We start from the raw sequence: 19,913 nt of genomic DNA, 5'->3' as shown, positions 1-19,913 counted from the left end.
AGAGGAGATAGAACATACAGTGCAGAAGGAGGCCTTTCGGCCCATCGAGTCTGCACTGACCCATTGAGCCCTCACTTCCACCCTATCCCCGTAACTCAATAATCCCTCCTAACCTTTTTTGGACACTTAGGGCAATTTATCACGGCCAATCCACCTGACCTGTACGTCTTTGGACTGTGGGAGGAACCCGGAGCACCCGGAGGAAACCCACGCACACACTGGGAGGATGTGCAGACTCCACACAGACAGTGACCCAAGCCGGGAATCGAACCTGGAGCTGTGAAGCAACTGTGCTAACCACTGTGCTACCGTGCTGCCCATTTACAGGGGGCGGGGCCTCGGAGACCCAGCACCACGTGGGTCCCGCGCATGCGCGGTGGCCGACCTCCCCCAGGCCACCCGCACAAAAATGGCGGATGGATTCAGGCTTGCCGGCGGAAGAAAGGAGGCCCGCCAACAGAAAGGATGCCCGCCGACAGAGAGGCCGGCCCACCAATCGGTGGGTCCCGATCGCGGGCCAGGCCACTCCAGAGGGCCACCCCGGGGTTGGAACTCCCCCTCCCTCCCCCACAGGCCGCTCCCGGCCCGTCAAGCCCCAGGTCCCGCCGGCCCGAGAGCAGGTTAGAACGGCGCCGGCGGGACTGTCATTTCTTCCGCCAGCCGGCTCGGCACGTCCGTGCCGGAGAATCGCCGCGATTCTCCGAGCGGCCGGGCACGATTCGTGCGGCACTGGTTTCAGGGGGATGGGAGAATCGCGTGCGGGGGGTGGCGTGGCGCGGCACCCCGGCTATTCTCCCGGCTATCCCAAAACGATACAGGTGGGTCTCTGATATCAATATTGTACTTCCGTGCCTGAAAAGGTACTCGAAGTAAGATTGAAATGCTCATGAAATTAAATCTAAATGAAATTACTAAATTTCCTGGACTAATTTCACTTCGTGCCATTAACTGAGCTGTAAGATATTTATCAGAAGGCACTATCTTCAACTTTATTGTGTCTGGTCAATTCACCTAAATTCTCTGCGGGAAATTGGTGCCCAACATGGAGAGGCTAAAGGCCGTTTGGCCCATGACTTTTCTGTACTCGTTGTGTCAAAGGTAAAGAGGAGAAATATGGCAGAAGTGACCTGTACTCTGTTTTTACAAAGTGTGTGTTGATTGCGATAGGCCTGTCTCTTCAGTGACCTTAACTGAAATGATGTGGAAATGCCAGCGTTGGACTGGGCACAGTAAGAAGTCTGACAACACCAGGTTAAAGCCCAACAGGTTTGTTTCGAATCACTAGCTTTCGGAGCACTGCTCCTTCCTCGGGTGATCTACCAAATAAACCAGTTGGACTTTAACCTGGTGTTGTAAAGACTTCTTACTTAACTGAAATAACATTTGACAATACTCAAAGGTTAGGATACACGGGGAGAAAAAAATGTCTTTTTGTTGTTATCGTTGAACAGATTTTTGAACTGTTTCGAAACTGAGATTGGGGTGAAGAGTCAAGGGCCACCATACGGCAGAAGTGGGAGAGCAAAAGGCTTGGAGCTGTTTGGAACAGGAAAGTAAAAGGTACGGTAAGGTGGGAGTGTGGGGATAGGGTGGAGGTGTGGGCTTACGTAGGGTGCTCTTTCCAAGGGCCGGTGCAGACTCGATGGGCCGAATGGCCTCTTTCTGCACTGTAAATTCTGTGATTCTGTGAAAGGGGGAGGTAAGGAATTGCAGTTTTTGTGCTCCTGGGAAAGAATCGGTTCGAAGAGACAGCATAAGAAGTTGATTTTGACAGTCGTGATGTTAAGGAGGAAAAGTATTTCTCCTCTTGAAGTCTTGATCTGGGAAATGCTTTCCCTTTTGTATTATTACATATTTGTTGGATCTGGTTCGAACATAGAACACACAGTGCAGAAGGAGGCCATTCGGCCCATCGAGTCTGTCGAAATAGTGACCTATTCCAGGTGAGATTGCACATCACTTCCTGAGCAAGAGGTCAGCGATCTGGTCCCCATCTGTGTCACATTATTCACAACTCGGAAATTTGAGATAAGGATCTAGTGACTCAATGATGCACTCCAAACCAGCTTCTTCAATACACTCGAATGGCCAAATTCCACCCTCTCTCCAAACCCTTCCTGTTGTCCTCACGTTTGGTGACACGTGATTGACAACTCCTTATCATAGAATTTACAGTGCAGAAGGAGGCCATTCGGCCCATCGAGTCTGCACCAGCTCCTGGAAAGAGCACCCTACCCAAGGTCAACACCTCCACCCTATCCCCATAACCCCACCCAACACTAAGGGCAATTTTGGATACTATGGGCAATTTCTCATGGCCAATCCATCTAACCTGCACATCTTTGGACTGTGGGAGGAAACCGGAGCGCCCGGAGGAAACCCACGCACACACGGGGAGAACGTGCAGACTCCGCACAGACAGTGACCCAAGCCGGGAATCGAACCTGGGACCCTGGAGCTGTGAATAAACATGGCTGGGCCTGACCAGTCCTGTCGGTTGTAGTTAACCCCAGAGATAGGTCAGAAATGCACCTGCACTTCGGGTCAAATCTAAAATACTCTTGCCAAGATCAGCTACCTGAAAAAGGGAGGAAACCGTTTGTAGTTATTTGCTTGGCAACGTGCTACACCCAGAGCTGTGTGCAAGAATTTCCAGTAACACTCATGTCAAATTGTCAGTTCCTAGAATTTACAGTGCAGAAGGAGGCCATTTGGCCCATCGAGTCTGCACCGGCTCTTGGAAAGAGCTCCCTACTCAAACCCACGCCTCCACCCTATCCCAGTAACCTCACCTAAACCTTTTTTGGACACCTAAGGAGCAACTGATCATGGACAATCCACCTAACCTGCACAGCTTAGGACTTGTGGGAGGAAACCGGAGCACCCGGAGGAAACCCACGCTGACACGGGGAGAACGTGCAGACTCCCCACAGACAGTGACCCAAGCCGGGAATCGAACCTGGGACCCTGGAGCTGTGAAGCACCAGTGCTAACCAGAATTAACTTTAACACCGTCAGGAAAAATACCAGAAACTGTAGGCCTCAAGAGGACAATATGATTATGGACTAAACGTACGGTACAGCAGGAGAATTTGGGAAAGGCATACAGAAACAATTACAATAAGGCAACGGTTGGGGGATTTTTATTTTTTGTTTTAAATTGAGAGTACCCAATTCATTTTCTTTTTCCAATGAGGGGGCAATTTAGCGTGGCCAATCCACCTACCCCGCACATTTTTGGGCTGTGGGGGCGAAACCCAGGCAAACATGGGGAGAATGTGCAAACTCCACACGGACAGTGACCCAGAGCCGGGATCGAACCTGGGACCTCGGCGCCGTGAGGCAGCAGTGCTAACCCACTGCGCCGCCGCGCCCGCCCTCAATGGTTGGGTAATTTGAATGAATAGGGCAATCAGTACCAGCTCTGCTGTCCGAAACATTGGTAGGAGCTGTGTCCATTAATGTTGAGTTGTCAATCAACCCTACAAACCAAACAGAAGCTAAAGAGCTTCCCGGGGCATGTACGGGTGGCGGACATGTACTCGAGTGCCTTTTATCTGTGCATTAGACAAACCTACGGGACACATTGGGAGAAACGTTCCGATATCTCAATTGATACGCTGCACAAAGACCTCAGTCCATGACTCATGCCACGGGTTGCTATTGTTAAATTTCCCAAGTGCATATTGTTTTGGTAACACACTGCAGGAGGGATGGGCTCAACAAGGAGATAAGACCTGCACGTAGAAACCGGTATACAAATATAAGCACACACGGTTCATCAGCAGTGACGCTGAAATCGCAGAAGTCAGCCCTATCTTTAACTCTTGCCGGGTTTGTACGGAGCAGAAATTGCCGCATGTTTCTTTGAACGGGCTCGATTTGAAAGTAGAATTCAGCACTTCTTGTGACTCGCGCGCAAAAGGTTGGCATCGCTGGCAAAGCCAGCAAATTGTCACCCATCCCAAACTGCCATGAGTGGCTTGCAAGGCAATTTCAGAGGGCAGTTGAGAGTCGACCACGTTACCGTGGGTCTGGAGATAACGGGTAGGCCAGGACGGGTAAAGACGGCAGATTTCCTCAAATGGCTCTTTACGACAACCAATGATCGGTTTATGGTCACCATCACCGAGATTAATTTGCAATTCCAGATTTATTAATTGAGCCTATCGCCAGCCATGGTGGAATATCCCCAGAGCAGCAAACTGGGCCCCCAAGTTGTTAGTCCAGTCACACTGCTGCTATCCACCATCTCCCCTATGCTTGTTAGAATGGGAGTATCAAACTTCAGCATCTTGACAATGGATTCTGCAAGACATGTCCTGGATTATTAGGTCCAGTCCCAGTTATTTTAAGCACAATGTGATGAGGACATTATGGAATCTCGATATCCAGGGTGGCACAGTGATTAGCACTGCTGTCTCACGGCGGCAAGGACCAGGGTTCGATCCCAACCCCGGGTCACTGTCCATGTGGAGTTTTCACATTCTCCCCGTGTCTGAAACGAAAGAGAAAATGCTGGAAAATCTCAGCAGGTCTGGCAGCATCTGTAGGGAGTCTAACCGGAGCTTGCTATTGAGATTCCTCTTTTTATAAATTATGATGTGGAGATGCCGGCGTTGGACTGGGGTGAGCACAGTAAGAAATCTTACACCAGGTTAAAGTCCAACGGGTTTGTTTCAAACATTAGCTTTCGGAGCGCAGCCCCTTCCTCACCATGAATTGGGTACTCTAAATTCAGCATCTGTAGGGAGAGAAAAGAGCTAACGTTTCGAGTCCGATGCCCCCCCCCCCCCCCCCCGTGTCTGTGTGGGTCTCACCCCCACAACCCAGAAAGACGTGTAGGATAGGTGGATTGGCCACGCTACATTGCATCTGAATTGGGGGGGATATAAAATAATTTATAAAACAGTAAGAAGTCTTACAACACCAGGTTAAAGTCCAACAGGTTTGTTTCAAACACGAGCTTTCGGCGCGCAGCTCCTTCCTCAGGTGAGGACGGAGCAGCGCTCCGCAAGCTCGTGTTTGAAACAAACCTGTTGGACTTCAACCTGGTGTTGTAAGACTTCTTACTGTGCCCACCCCAGTCCCACGCCGGCATCTCCACATCATCATTTATAAAAAGAAGAGGAATCTCAATAGCAAGCTCCGGTTAGACCCCATTGAGAGTCCTGCACCGCAGAAAGGGTGTGGTGGCCACGATGGAGTGCAGCACAAATTCACAAGGGCTAAAAGTGGCTAAATTCAGGAACAGGTTGCATAGACAAAGGCTCATATTCCCTTTGGTATAGGAGATTAAGAGATCTAACTAAGCCGCTTTAAATGATTAAAGGATTTGATAGATCTGGTAGCGGTGTCCAGAACAGGGGGGTCTTTGGTAGACTCTTCTCGGATGATGTCACAAAAGGTGGTAGAAATCTGGAACCTTCTCTATTTTGTTTGAGAAGTCAGTCTTCAAAAGGCGCCCTGATGTCCAAATTATACTGGGTAAGCAGACGCTCAGATCCAGGTTTGCGGCTTGACTTCTGCACATTAATTCATCAACGTAGCTGGAAACGCAGGGCAAGCGCAACTAGAAACCTAGCTGAGCGGGAAAGAAGAAGGCTAGAGAGATCAAGTTATCTCCGCACAGACAGTGACCCAAGCCGGGAATCGAACCTGGGACCCTGGCGCTGTGAAGCAACAGTGCGACCCACACTGCATTGCTTTCTCCGCTGTTTGGAGCTATTTAAATGCACCTCAGGCCCTCCGCAAGCCTGGCCGTTACACAATGTAAACGCCCCTACATCTCTTTCCTGGCTCCTAAACTCATTTGTCACATCTTTGTAGCAATTGTACCGATTTGCTTCCTCTCTATGTTATGCTCAGACCTGTAAAAGAGTGCTCTCGGCTGCCTCAGCTTTGTTGAGGACAATCTATCGAGACACTCGAGGCACCCTCTGCATATTTTCTTTCTTGCCCGTCTATTCATTCTGGATCCAATTTAAAAGCAGCAATCCAGCCCCTTCATATCCTGGGACTGATGTCGAAGCAAGGCTGTCAATGAGCAGTACAGATGATTGGATTAAAATTTACGTTCCGCTCTCAACACAATCGTTTGAAAATATATTTTTTTAAGTTGTAGAAATCAAGCGCAGGACAATGAGCTTTTATTATTGCCTCACAAGATTTCAATACATCCCGAGAAAATGCCAGCAAAGGAGGTAGGTTCAATAAACGTAAAACCCGAACCTCCACACCGTTGATTTACGCGTCTGAGTCATCTTAAATAGTTGAGGGACACCTTAGAAAGAACTGATGCAGGCCAACAGAACTGACGAATTATATCCCCACCCCCCCCCCCCCCAAAACAAGTGACCTGCATGTACAGAAACTGAGGGCAACGACGATTTTGGGTAATGGTTAGATATCGAACCATTTCTCTCACGCCAAGGTGCACGTTTTAAAAAAAATATAATATTAGAGTACCCAATTCATTTTTTTCCAATTAAGGGGCAATTTAGTGTGGCCAATCCACCTACCCCGCACATCTTTGGGTTGTGGGGGCGAAACCCACACAGACACGGGGAGAATGTGCAAACTCCACACGGATAGTGACCCAGAGCCGGGATCGAACCTGGGACCTCGGCGCCGTGAGGCAGCAGGGCTAACCCACTGCGCCGCCCTGCTGCCTACAAGGTGCATGTTTCCTATTGTTGTTGTCTATTGTTTTGCCAGAGGTCGTACAGCCACCCTCTTTCCGTGGCACTTTTTGGAGGTGGGGGGGGGGGGAAGAAAATTGATTTTTGGTGCTCAAGGACTTGGTACAAAAGCTACAGCTCGTAGAACAGTATTGGTGTGTCCAGATAAGTCTCCGTTAAGATCAGAGAATGCTCTGTTTCAAATATACAAAAAAAAAACAAGAATGGACAGAAGGAGGGAGGACATCAAAATGGAATAATAACACAGTATTCTGTCATTTAATCACCTCTGTACTCCTTTTATATTACAATGATACAATGTCCAACATCTTTACTCACAGGTTGTGAAATGTAGGCAGTGAAAGTGTTCCATTTTACAGTGTAAAGGAAGAGATCTCTTTCCTCTGTGTTGTAGACTTCCTACATTGCACCTTTTTAGAATCTTTTGTGCTTTTTTTGTTTCAGTGACGATCATGATTTTTTTTTCCCCCTCCCGCGTTCCGGACAATAATTCCGAAGTCCGGGTTCCGTTTCCTCTCCGGCAGGGGGAACTGGAGAGATCCCTTGGAAAGCCGCTGTACTCGAGACGGGGGAGTGGGGGGGGGGGGGGTTTCCCCCAAGTTCCCTTTTGTTTCTCTGCTCCCTCCCTGTACGAGCGAGGCATTTGATTCCCAGGATCTCACTTCAACAGTGAATGTGGGGAATAATCCTCAACGACACCGAGTTGAATTTATATATATTTTTTAAAAAACACGTTTGCAATCAGACGTGGCCCAGAGCCAATAGCTGCGTTGAAGCCGTTCTCATCTTTCTGCTTGCTAACGCCTTGAAATTCAGACAGGGTTTGTGGCATTGGTAGCAAAACGATCACTCTGCTGATTTCCTTGACAGTCGTCGGTGGTTGTTAAGAGAATTCCTGGCATCTGCGTAGCTTGTCAAACTTTCCAACCTGCTCTATGATATTTAGAACACATTAAAGATGCACGATGACATGTTACAATGGGAGTCTGGGAGATTCTCTTTCCAAGCACGGTCCACACACACACACACATCTCTCTGCAAATCGGTTTTCACTGCCGACAATGCAAGATGGAGGGAGGGATATTGTGGTGGTGTCTTGTCACCCATTGTGTGTGTGTGTTTTTTTTAAAAAGGGGGAAGAATATCAGTTGTTCTCGAACAAGGAGAGAAGATCATCATTGCTGTTGTTTGGCATGTCTGGAGGCCCAAGGTAAGACAGCAGTTCATCTGGGTTTGTGATCTCTGGGAGAAGCTAGGGCACAAAAGAACAATACGGATTTTATTCTTTTCTGACATATGAGCTGAATTTGAAAATGTTTAAAATCACTCGGCTCAAAAAAGTAACTAAATAAATTCTAGCCTCGTGCCCGGCAATTTACTGCGTTGCAGGGAACAATAATACCCATCATTCCACACGAGTAAAGGACATGATTGGAATCTTTTTTTCCCTTGTGTTCTGCAACTTATTGGGCCAAATCGTCCAGGCAGTGTTGGGCCCCTGCGGCCGGTACTGATCAGGTAGAAAACTGACCTGCACACAGTTTTTCTGTCCACCAACCCAATGGAGGATCCTGCTGAACTCCCTCACTGCAGGGTACCACAGAGAGAGACAGCAGTGAAGAAATTCTGCGCGGAACACCATACACACCCCCACTCCCGAGTGTGTGAGAGAGAGGGGCGGGCACGCACGTATGCGAGAGAGAGGAGGGGGTGCCTGTGTGTGTGTGTGTGTGTGTGAGAGAGAGGGGTGCGCAAGCGCGCGTGTGTGTTTGTGTGTGTGTGGGGGGGGCGAGCGTTGTCTGTGGGGGGCGTGTGTGTGTGTGGGGGGGGGGGCGTGTGTGTGTGTGGGGGGGCGTGTGTGTGTGTGTGTGTGTGTGTGTGTGGGGGGGGGGCGTGTGTGTGTGTGTGTGTGTGGGGGGGGCGAGTGTGTGTGTGTGTCGGGGGGGGCGAGCGTGTGTGTGTGTGGGGGCGAGCGTGTGTGTGTGGGGGGGGCGAGCGTGTGTGTGTGTGTGTGGGGGGGCGAGTGTGTGTGTGTGTGTGGGGGGGCGAGCGTGTGTGTGTGTGTGGGGGGGGCGAGCGTGTGTGTGTGTGGGAGGGGCGAGCGTGTGTGTGTGTGGGGGCGAGCGTGTGTGTGTGTGTGTGTGTGTGGGGGGGGCGCGAGCGTGTGTGTGTGGGGGGGGGCGAGCGTGTGTGTGTGTGGGGGGGGGCGAGCGTGTGTGTGTGTGGGGGGGGGGCGAGCGTGTGTGTGTGTGGGGGGGCGAGCGTGTGTGTGTGTGTGTGCGTGTGGGGGGGGGCGAGTGTGTGTGTGTGGGGGGGGCGAGCGTGTGTGTGTGTGTGGGGGGGGCGAGCGTGTGTGGGGGGGGCGAGCGTGTGTGTGTGTGTGGGGGGGGCGAGCGTGTGTGGGGGGGGCGAGCGTGTGTGTGTGGGGGGGGGCAAGCGTGTGTGTGTGTGTGTGTCTGAGAGATAGAGGGGGGGGCGCACTTGGGCCTAGCAACAGCCAGGTTATGAATGGGCCTTTTCGGGAACCCAAAACACATCGTAGCCCACAGGTTGACAATTACCTGTCTGGAACTGGTGGGCAAGAGCATCATGTTTGGAGGCAAAGGCACTTGGGTAAGTCGCGGAGCACAGAGGGGGGGGGGATTTGAGGGGGGGAGGTGCTGAACTGCGTCATCTGCAGGAGTAAACCTCACCCCACCAGTTAAAATCCTTTTTCACTGCAGTGATACTTCTTGTGACTGGTTTCAAATGTTTCCTCTAACTTGACACCGAGGGCTTAAATTTTTAGGTCATGCCTCTTTGTTCTGGATTTGACACCAAAAAACAGTTTCTCTATATCTACTCTTATCACCTTTTTCACATTAATTACCGTACCTCTAAATATCCTGCGCCTCAGGAAATACAAGCCTAATTGGTCCACTTCAAAGATGATTCATAGAATCCCTACAGTGCCGAAGGAGGCCATTTGGCCCATCGAGTCTACACTGACCCTCTGAAACAGCACCGTACCCAGGCCCACTCACCCGCCCTATCCTCACAACCACACCTAACCTGCACATCTTTGGACTGTGGGGGGGGGGAACCGGAGCACCCGGAGGAAACCCACGCAGACACAGGGGGGAACGTGCAGACTCCACACAATCACCCGAGGCTGGAATTGAACCTGGGTCCCTGGTGCTGTGATGCAGCAGTGCTAACCACTGTGCCACCCCGTGACCATTGTTTGAAGTTATTTTAAAGCCAATATTCCTGAATGGTCCTATTCACTTAAAAGCAGCTGACAGCATACGATCAAGGAGGAGGCCATTCAGCCCCTCAACCCTTCTCTGTCATTTAATAAGATTGTGGCCGATCTGAAAGTAAGCTCAAATCGACATGCTGCCTACTCCCGCTAATTATAACCTTCCCTTACTTACCAAGAACCTTTTATCTCGGCCTTAAACATACTCCCGCTAATCTGTAATCTTCCCTTGTTTACCAAGATCCTTTTATCTCGGCCTTAAACATACTCCCGCTAATCTGTAATCTTCCCTTGCTTACCAAGAACCTTACTCAAAGTCTCTGCCTCTGGAACCTTATCAGGAAGACTCAACACCCGCTGTGTGATTAGATTTTGCCCCATCTCGGTTTTAAATGGGCGATCATTTATTTTTAAACAGTAAGCCCTAGTTCTAGATTCGTCCATGTGCACCCGGTCAAGACCCCTCAGAATTGTATACGTTTCAATCAATTTGCCTTTTACTCTTCCAAAGTTTCCTCTTCACTCAACTCGCCCTTTCCAGGTACGGGTCTGGCAAACCGGTGAACCGCTTCCAGCGCGTTTGCATCTTTCCTTGAACAAGAGATGGATAAAAAAAAATTTTAAATTGCCGCTCTTACTTCCAGAGAAGGTTCTGGAACGTCCGCCGCCCCTTGGCTGCTTGCCTGACCTTCCATGACCGAGGATGGGTTGAAGGACAATTCACCGTGGGAATGGGCCCCAGCGCCTGCCTGCTGCAGTTGCCGTGGGTGCTGGGAGGGGCTCCTGTGGTGCAGTGATTGCCCTGGTTGGGTGCCAAGGTGTGGGCCGTGGACCCCTTGCTGGAGGGCAGTGTGCGATTGATCCATTGGTCCAGAGTGAGGAATCTATGGGCAAGGGATAAAAACACAATAGGATTCAATAATAGGACAACCACCGACACATCAACCTTTTCTCGGCATATATATTCATCATCGACACACTTCAACATCCCATCGTCCTTGGTATTATAAACCCCTTAGCTACAGCTCTCGTTACCACTTCCGTTTGTGGGTTACTGCCCTCCAGAATTGCAATTTACCTGCTTAGAAAATGCGACCAACATTACACGTCAATGGGAGGTTTACATTCTAAAATGTACTGTAGCGTCAGAGAGAGAGAGAGAGACGCACCAGTGCTACATTATCAGAAAGGGATAGGATAGGGAGAAAATAATCAGACTGTATTCCTGATTCTCCGAGGAAGTATGCCCACTGTGACATTGGAAGGGAGAGGATTTGGTTCTGCTGGGGCAGGGTTACTGTGAGGCTCACATGTTTAATAAGTCTGACCTGATTGACAGAGGCGTACAGTACAGAACAGACCCTTCGGCCCATTGAGTCTGCACCGACAACCCTTCACTAATCCCACTTCCCAGCACTTGGCCTCGAATATTCTAACATGTCAAGTGATCATCCACATACTTTTTAATGGTTGTGAGGTTTCCCACCTCTACCACCCTCCCAGGCAGCGAGTTCCAGATTCCCACCACCCGCTGGGTGAAAATATATTTCCTCAAATCCTCTCTAAGTCTCCTGCCCCTCACCTTCGAATGTTGCCTCCTCACTATTGACCCTTCAACTAAGGGGGGAAAGTTCCTCCCTATCCACGTCCCTCATAATGTTGTCCACCTCAATCAGGTCCCCCCTTCAGCCTTCTCTGCTCCAAGGAAAACAACCCCAGCTCTAACCAGCCTCTCTTCATAGCTGAAACGCTCCAGCCCAGGCAACATCCTGGGGAATCTCCTCTGCTCCCTCTCCAGCACAATCACATCCTTCCTATAGAGTGGCAACCAGAACTGTGCACACAACTGTACTGTACAGGGTGCACCTTGTTCAGTGTGTTCAGCACCAGAGGGAAGGTAAACAAACCACCTTGTTACCTTCACTGCCCTCCAAACCCCCTCTGGCTCACTTCAGTCTCCGCTCTCCAGTGATGTTTTGTGAAAGATATCGGAGGCCTAATTCCCCAAACAAGGAGAGATTTCTGTCAGGAGCACCGGCCTCTCAATATTCCAACCAGTGCCCCCGGCAACCCCTGCCCCTTGCCCCTTTGGGGGTCGCAGTGCCAGTTTTAGAACATGACATGGGATGGTGGCACAGTGGCTAGCACTGCCGCCTCACAGCGCCAGAGCCCCCGGTTTGATTCATGCCTTGGGTGTGCGGAGTCCGCACGTTCTCCCCGTGTCTGCGTGGGTTTCCTCTGGCTGCTCCGGTTTCCTCCCCCAGTCCAAAGATGTGCGGGTTAGGTGGATTGGCCGTGATCAACTGCCCCCTAGTGTCCAGGTTAGGTTACGGGGATAGGGTGGGGGCATGGGCCTAGGTAGGGTCCTCTTTCGGAGAGTCGGTACAGACTCGATGGGCCAAATGGCCTCCTTCTGCAATGTAAGCATTCTCTGGTCAGGTTCCAATTAATCTTGCATATTATTGAATGTTGATTTTTTTTAAAAATCACTGTTTTATTGAATATTTCCAAAATACAAAGAAAATTGTTTGACGACCGTGCCAGAGTGGGTGATTTAGGGGAATAAATTGTGCAGCGAGTTCGACAGAAGACCTGCACGCTGGAATCAAACATAGCCATAAATGCAACTTAATTTCTTTGCTCTGGATTACCGTGGAATCCCTACAGGGCAGGAGGAGGCCATTCAGCCCATCGTATCTGCACCGAACCTTTGTAGGGCCACTCCCCTATCCCACTTAACCTGCATATCCTCGGACACAAAGAGGCAATTTTACCGTGGCCAATTCACCCAACCTGCACGTCTTTGGACTTGTGGGAGGAAACCGGAGCACCCGGAGGAAACCCACGCAGACACGGGGAGAACGTGCAGACTCCGCACAGACAGTGACCCAAGCTGGGAATCGAACCTGGGACCCTGGTGCTGTGAAGCATCAGTGCTAACCACTGTGCATAATATGCCGCTGTAAATAAAACCAACTCTGACTGGTGTCTGGATTCGACGGGCAGTTCCCGTTCGCATGCACCCACACCCCCCCCCCCCCCCCCCCCCAAAAGAAAATCTGATTTGCATTTATCTGACTCATTCAAGTGATGATATTAACAGCAGAAAAGCTCTTGCGATGCTTTCCTTCTAAGATCAGATCTAAAGGAGGAAACTGCAACCTGAGCCGTTGTAACCGATTCCATACCTAACCTCATAACGCTGACTCTGCTGTCTACGATGGAAAACATTCCCTTCATCACCAAGACCCATTCAGCAACGAGCGAAAGATTTACGGTTAAAAAAAAAACGTGTTTGTTGGCCCAGTAAGCTCAGGGCCACGTCGCCTGTTAATTGTGATGCAATTCAAGATCAGGGGCGCGACCCCCGGGGGGTCAGAGAATCGCCCAGGGCCGGCCGGCGTCAATCCCGCCCCCGCCGTGTCCCGAATTCTCCGCCCCCCGAGATTCGGCGGGGGTGGGAATAGCCCACGCCAGTCGGCGGGCCCTCCGCGGCGATTCTCCGGCCTGCGATGGGCCGAAGTCCCGCCGCTGACAGACCTCTCCCGCCGGCCTGGATTAAACCACCTCCCTGACTGGCGGGATTGGCGGCTCTGGCGGGGGGCCGTGGAGTGATCTGACCCCGGGTAGGGTGCCCCCACGATGGCCTGGCCCGCGATCAGGGCTCACCGATCGGCGGGCGGGCCTGTGCCGTGGGGGCACTCTTTTTCTTCCGCCTTCGCTATAGTCTTCACCATGGCGGAGGCGGAAGTGACCCCCTCCCCTGCGCATGCGCAGGGATGAGGTCAGCAGCCTCTGACGCTCCAGCGCATGCGCAGACTTACGCCGGTCGGCGAAGTCCTTTCGGCCCCGGCTGGCGTTGCGCCAAAGGCCGTTCACGCCAGCCTGCAGAGCGCCAACCACTCCGGCGTGGGCCGAGCCCCTCAATGTGAGGGCTTGGCCCCTAAAGGTGCGGAGAATTCCGCACCTTTGGGGCGGCCCGACGCCGGAGTGGTTCGCGCCACTCCAACACGCCGGGACCCCCCGCCCCGCCGGGTAGGGGAGAATCCCGGCCCAGATCGCAGAAAACCAGCTGGGGAACTTCGGAACCCAGACGACAGATCCCTGGCAACACCACGAATCAAAATCTTCAGCAGTTTGAGTTTCAACTCCTGGCTGCAGGCAACTTGCTGCTGTCACGGGCTTGAAAACCGGCTGGAGAAAGTGGAAGTAAGACTGGATTTTAATGAGACCCTGTTTGGGGGATATTATTATATGTTGCGTGTATTCTGTGGTAACAAACGCACCGGGAGCGTTGGTCACTGATAGGATGACAGCGAGGTGAATCCGCAGTGTCTCCAGGGCCAAGAGGGAATGTTCGAGTGGGGGGGGGGGGGGGGGGGTTTGGGGAAGAGAAGGGGGTTCCAAGTTGGACGGTGCAGGGTAGAGGAGGTCATAGAATTTACAGGGCCGAAGCAGGCCATTTGGCCCATCGAGTCTACACCGGCCCCCCCCGCCCCCCCCAGAAAAGGGCACCCTACCTAAGCCCACACCTCCACCCCATCCCCGCAACCCCACCTAACGTTCGGACACTCGGGGGCAATTTAGCCTGACCAATCCACCTAATCCGTACACCCTTGGGACTGTGGGAGGAAACCGGAGCACCCGGATCTGGGAAAGACACGGGGAGAACGCCGCACAGACAGTGACCCAAGCTGTGATTGCCAATTGTACCTCCCTCCCTACCGTCCCACAGCCACGCTGCCTCGAGGGTCTGCCCAATACAGCCCAGTCCAGTGAAAACAAGATAAAGCTCGTACTCAGAGACTGGTTCACTGCTGAGTTACAGACTAACCAAATGTAAAAGATTTCTGCTATTGTTCCTGCTCCTTGACCCTCTGTCAAAATGCCAGCTGCAGGTTCTGGTGAACAAGGAGGAGTCAGATACAGCTGGAAAGCAACAAATGTGACACAAATGTCGCAAGCTCAGTTTTCCCTGGAATCCTTCTCATTTCCTTTCCTTGGGATGTTGTGCGCGGGGCGGGGCCAGTTTTGGGTTGTCCCTCAATGCCCTCGAGAAGGTGGTCAGGGCCTGAGTGATTCCTGTCCCATTCCAAGTCACACCTTAAGCACGGCCCAGGTGGACTGGATCTGGATAGCAAGCTGATGTTTGACACCCCTGCTCTCGAAAACATGGCTAAAGTCCTCAGTCGAAGGGTCGGTGCAGACCCGATGGGCCGAGTGGCCTCCTTCTGCACTGTTGGGATTCTATGAAATGGAGCTGACCTCCCAAAAATCAGATGAGGTAGGCGTAGTAATGGTTAATAATGTGCCACGTGGTTAGCACTGCTGCCTCATGGCGCTGAGGTCCCAGGTTCGATCCCGGCCCTGGGTCACTGTCCGTATGGAGTTTGCACATTCTACCCGTTTCTGGGTGGGTTTCGCCCCCACAACCCAAAGATGTACGGGCCACGCTAAATTGCCCCTTAATTGGAAAAAACAAATTGGGTACTCAATTAATTTAAAAAATAAAATAATGTGCCACTTGAATAATGGTCAATTGGATGCGATTTGTTTATTGTCACGTGTACCGAGGTACAGTGAAAAGTATTTTTCTGCGAGCAGCTCAACAGGTCATTAAGTACATGGGAAGAAAAGGGAATAAAAGAAAATATATAATAGGGCAACACAAGGTTTACAATGTAACTACATAAGCACCGGCATCGGATGAAGCATACAGGGATGTAGTGTTAATGAAGTCAGTCCATAAGAGGGTCATTTAGGAGTCTGGTAACAGCGGGGAAGAAGCTGTTTTTGAGTCTGTTCATTCGTGTTCTCAGACTTCTGTATCTCCTGCCCGATGGAAGAAGTTGGAAGAGTGAGTAAGCCGGGTGGGAGGGGTCTTTGATTATGCTGCCCGCTTTCCCCAGGTAGCGGGAGGTGTAGATGGAATCAATGGATGGGAGGCAGGTTTGTGTGCTGGACTGGGCGGTGTTCACGACTCTCTGAAGTTCCTTGCGGTCCTGGGCCGAGCAGTTGCCATACCAGGCTGTGATGCAGCCAGATAGGATGCTTTCTATGGTGCATCTGTAAAAGTTGGTAAGGGTTAATGTGGACATGCCGAATTTCCTTAGTTTCCTGAGGAAGTATAGGCGCTGTTGGTCGTAGCGTTGACGTGGGTGGACCAGGACAGATTATTGGTGATGTGCACCCCTAGGAATTTGTAACTGCTAACCATCTCCACCTCGGCCCTGTTGATGCTGACAGGGGTGTGTACAGTACTTTGCTTCCTGAAGTCGATGACCAGCTCTTTAGTTTTGCCGTCATTGAGGGAGAGATTGTTGTCGTTACACCACTCCACTAGGTTCTCTATCTCCCTCCTGTATTCTGACTCGTTGTTATTCGAGATCCGGCCCACTATGGTCGTATCGTCAGCAAACTCGTAGATGGAGTTGGAGTCAAATTTTGCCACGCAGTCGTGTGTGTACAGGGAGTAGAGTAGGGGAGCTAAGTACGCAGCCTTGCGGGGCCCCGGTATTGAGGACTATTGTGGAGAATTGGAGACGCAAACGGACCTTTTCCCCCCGAATCTTAAAAAGAAAGTCTTTAAAGGCAACGCAATGGATTCCAGTGAAACCGGTTGCAGGATTTTGAGCGGCTGGTATCCCGAATCAGCCGGTTTAACGCTGCAAATAGGTCAAGTGAGCGCACACTCACTTGAGTGAGTGAAGTGCTGGACTTCAACAAGCTTACAGGCCAAACAGAATTCAGCCGTAACACTGGCACACCCGTTTGTTTCCACCCGCACACCTTGTTTGTACACCACTGTGTTTATATTGTCAGCACACCCCATGGAAGTATACACATCAACTTGTTTGTAATGTAAGCCACCTTCTAAAAGGAGACTATTAGACAGTGTCTGCTTTCTTGAGGTTTAAAATTCTTTTGATAAACCTCATGCCGACGTTGACAAGGTTTCCAAATTAAGAAGAGTACAGTTAATTGCAACGGCCATAACGTCAATTTTAACATGGAAGAGCAGGAGGGAATTTAATCGGCAAAATAATTTCAAACCCCCCCCCCCCCACCCCCTTGTACCACCCCTGCTCGCAGCACATCGGTCAGTAGAAGTTGTCTCTGGTGCTGTCACGTGTCTCCATTGTTTTCCTACTGTCACTAACCCCGTTGCGACTAATTGACGACACAGCGACGTGACACGGGAAACGTTCCCAGATGCAAAGCCTTACCTGATCTGGCATGGAGTGCCCGAGAGGCTTGTCAGGAGCCATGGTTGGGATGTCTGGTGGGTACGACATAGGCGGTCCATGCATGAACTCATTAATGGACGTGTTGGTGGGATTGCCGTGGGGGAAATCGGGGAAGTTCCCCTGTCCAGGATAAACAGAACCTGTTGAAAATAAAAAGCAGTGTGTCACCGGGTTTTAGCGTATCACAAGGACGGGGACAACAAAACACACGCGTACTTTACCAAATACATTTAATGTTCATTTATCCCTCAAACTTCCTGTCCCTATGATGGGCCTTTGTCAACCAGTATTTTGTTGAGTGTTAAATGATTCGCCAAACAGCATGTGGGGATGTGAAATTGATCTCTGCCAAAATGGTCTCGCAGCTCGTCAGCAGCTGATCATAGAATGGCTGCAGTGCTGAAGGAGGCTATTCAACCCGTCGAGACTGCACCGACCCTTCGAAAGAGCACTCTGCCTAGGCCCAATCCACCCCTGCCATATCCCTGTAACTCAACCTGCACGTCCCTGGGCTGTGGGAGGAAACCGGCGGAAACCCATGCAGACACGGGGAGAAGGTGCAACCTCCACACAGACAGTGACCCCAAGCTCGGAATTGAACTTAGAACATACAGTGTAGAAAGAGGCCACTTAAGCCCTCACTTGCACCCTATCCCCCTAACCCAATAACCCCTCCTAACATTTTTTGGACACTTAAGGGGCAATTTAGCGTGGCCAATCCACCTAACCTGCACATCTTTGGACAGTGGGAGGAAACCGGAGCACCCGGAGGAAACCCACGCAGACACGGGGAGAACGTGCAGACTCCGCACAGACAGTGACCCAAGCTGGGAATCGAACCCGGGACCCTGGCGCTGTGAGGCAGCAGTGCTAACCCCTGTGCCAGCCCGAAACACCTTAATGCTGGCTTTTTAACTTTCCCGTGAACTACACAATATTGCCACAGATTTTAACATTTGGCATTATCTTGCAAAGACTTTAACATTTCAAACCAAGTGGAAGTGTCAGCGAGACGTGCAGTGAGTCTGCAGAAAGAGTACGAACGTCCTTCTGTAAACATTTATTGGAAAGAGGAACACGAGCAGTGTGATTATGAGCCCATTTGGAGCTGCGACAAGTTTCACCCCCTGCATTTGTAATGTTGCTGCTGTCGTCAGCAATCCATGGTAACAATATAAACATTTCACACCCGGAAAGATACTGAATTCTTGGAATGTGTTTAAACAATCTCGTATGTAACCATTAATGCTCCATTTTAGATTCACTGTTAACCTGAATGTCCGACGTTATCCCAAAGAGGTAAGTATTTACGTGGAACCTGATATTCCCCCATTCGGGGACTTTTCTGTGTGAGGTATTCTTCTTCGGGTGCCCGAGCAGAGGCAGATTGAACTAGATACCATGGAATGGATTCTCCCCTACCCGGCGGGGTGGGGGGTCCCGGCGTAGCGGAGTGGCGCCAACCACTCCGGCGTCGGGCCTCCCCAAAGGTGCGGAATTCTCCACACCTTTAGGGGCCAAGCCCTCACAGTGAGGGGCTAGGCCCGCGCCGGAGCGGTTGGCACCACGCCGACTGGCGCCAAAACCGGCACAACGGCCTTTGGCGCCCGCCGCCCAGCGTCGTGGCTGGCCGAAAGGCCTTCGCCGGTTCGCGCATGCGCCGGTGCGTCAGCTGCCGCTGGCGTCACCACCGGCGCATGTGCGCTGGGGGATTCTCTTCCGCCTCCGCCATTGTGGAGGCCGTGGCGGCGGCGGAAGAAAAAGAGTGCCCCCACTTCACTGGCCCGCCCGCCGATCGGTGGGCCCCGATCGCGGGCCTGGCCACCGTGGGGGCACCCCCTGGGGTCCGATCGCCCCCAGGACCCCGGGGGCCCGCTCGCGCCGCCGATGCCGCCGCCACCAGAGGTGGTTCAAACCACGGCGGCGGGAGAGGTCTCTCAGCGGCGGGACTTCGGCCCATCGTGGGCCGGAGAATCGCCGCGGGGGGCACGCCGATCGACCCCGCCAATTCCCGGGTGGCGGTGAATTTCTGCCACGGCGGGGGTGGGATTTTCAGCGGCCCCGGGCGATTCTCCGACCCTGCAGGGGGGTCGGAGAATTCGCCCCATGTTACTGATTGGTGACACAATACCACCTCACGCTTTGGCAATCATTATGCAAAAGACAGATGTATTAAAGCATGGTTGGGCGTGCCTTCTGGCCTGCCTTGCTCACACTCACCACAAGCATCACTACCGAAGACCCACCAGTGAATAATAAGAAAACAAACTCTTATTTTCAAAATGTGCTGTATAGCAGGGGCGGCACGGTGGCTAGCACTGTGGCTTCACAGCTCCTGGGTCCCAGGTTCGATTCCCCACTTGGGTCACTGTCTGTGTGGAGTCTGCACGTTCTCCCCCGTGTCTGCGTGGGTTTCCTCCGGGTGCTCCAGTTTCCTCCCACAAGTCCAAAGACGTGCCGGTTAGGTGGATCGGCCGTGATAAATTGCCCGTAGTGTCCAAAAATGTTGAGGAGGGGTTATTGGGTTCCGGGGATAGGGTGGAAGTGAGGGCTTAAGTGGGTCGGTGCAGACTCAATGGGCCGAATGGCCTCCTTCTGCACTGTATGTTCCATGTAATATATGTAACTTGCGACCAAAGTACTACTTGTTTCAGGAGTTGCTTACAAGTCTGAATTTGATAAACCCCAGAATAATTTTCCTCCGATAAATAAAAGCTACGACGC

At 51.5% G+C, this 19,913-nt stretch overlaps 1 protein-coding gene across 1 annotated transcript in view; it reads right to left on the bottom strand.

Moving 5' to 3' along the window:
• Positions 1-6,132: 6,132 nt before the first annotated feature.
• The window catches only part of LOC119957553 (zinc finger MIZ domain-containing protein 1-like), a 191,096-nt gene continuing 177,315 nt past the window's right edge, over positions 6,133-19,913 (bottom strand). Inside the window, 3 exon segments of the mRNA XM_038785701.1 lie at positions 6,133-7,953; positions 10,581-10,826; positions 17,169-17,329. Coding sequence (XP_038641629.1) covers positions 7,846-7,953; positions 10,581-10,826; positions 17,169-17,329 — 515 coding nt within the window. The 3' untranslated portion in view covers positions 6,133-7,845.

This window comes from Scyliorhinus canicula, chromosome 26 (assembly GCF_902713615.1).
Source record: "Scyliorhinus canicula chromosome 26, sScyCan1.1, whole genome shotgun sequence".
NCBI lineage: Eukaryota > Metazoa > Chordata > Chondrichthyes > Carcharhiniformes > Scyliorhinidae > Scyliorhinus > Scyliorhinus canicula.
This window is presented reverse-complemented; position numbering and strand designations above follow the sequence as displayed.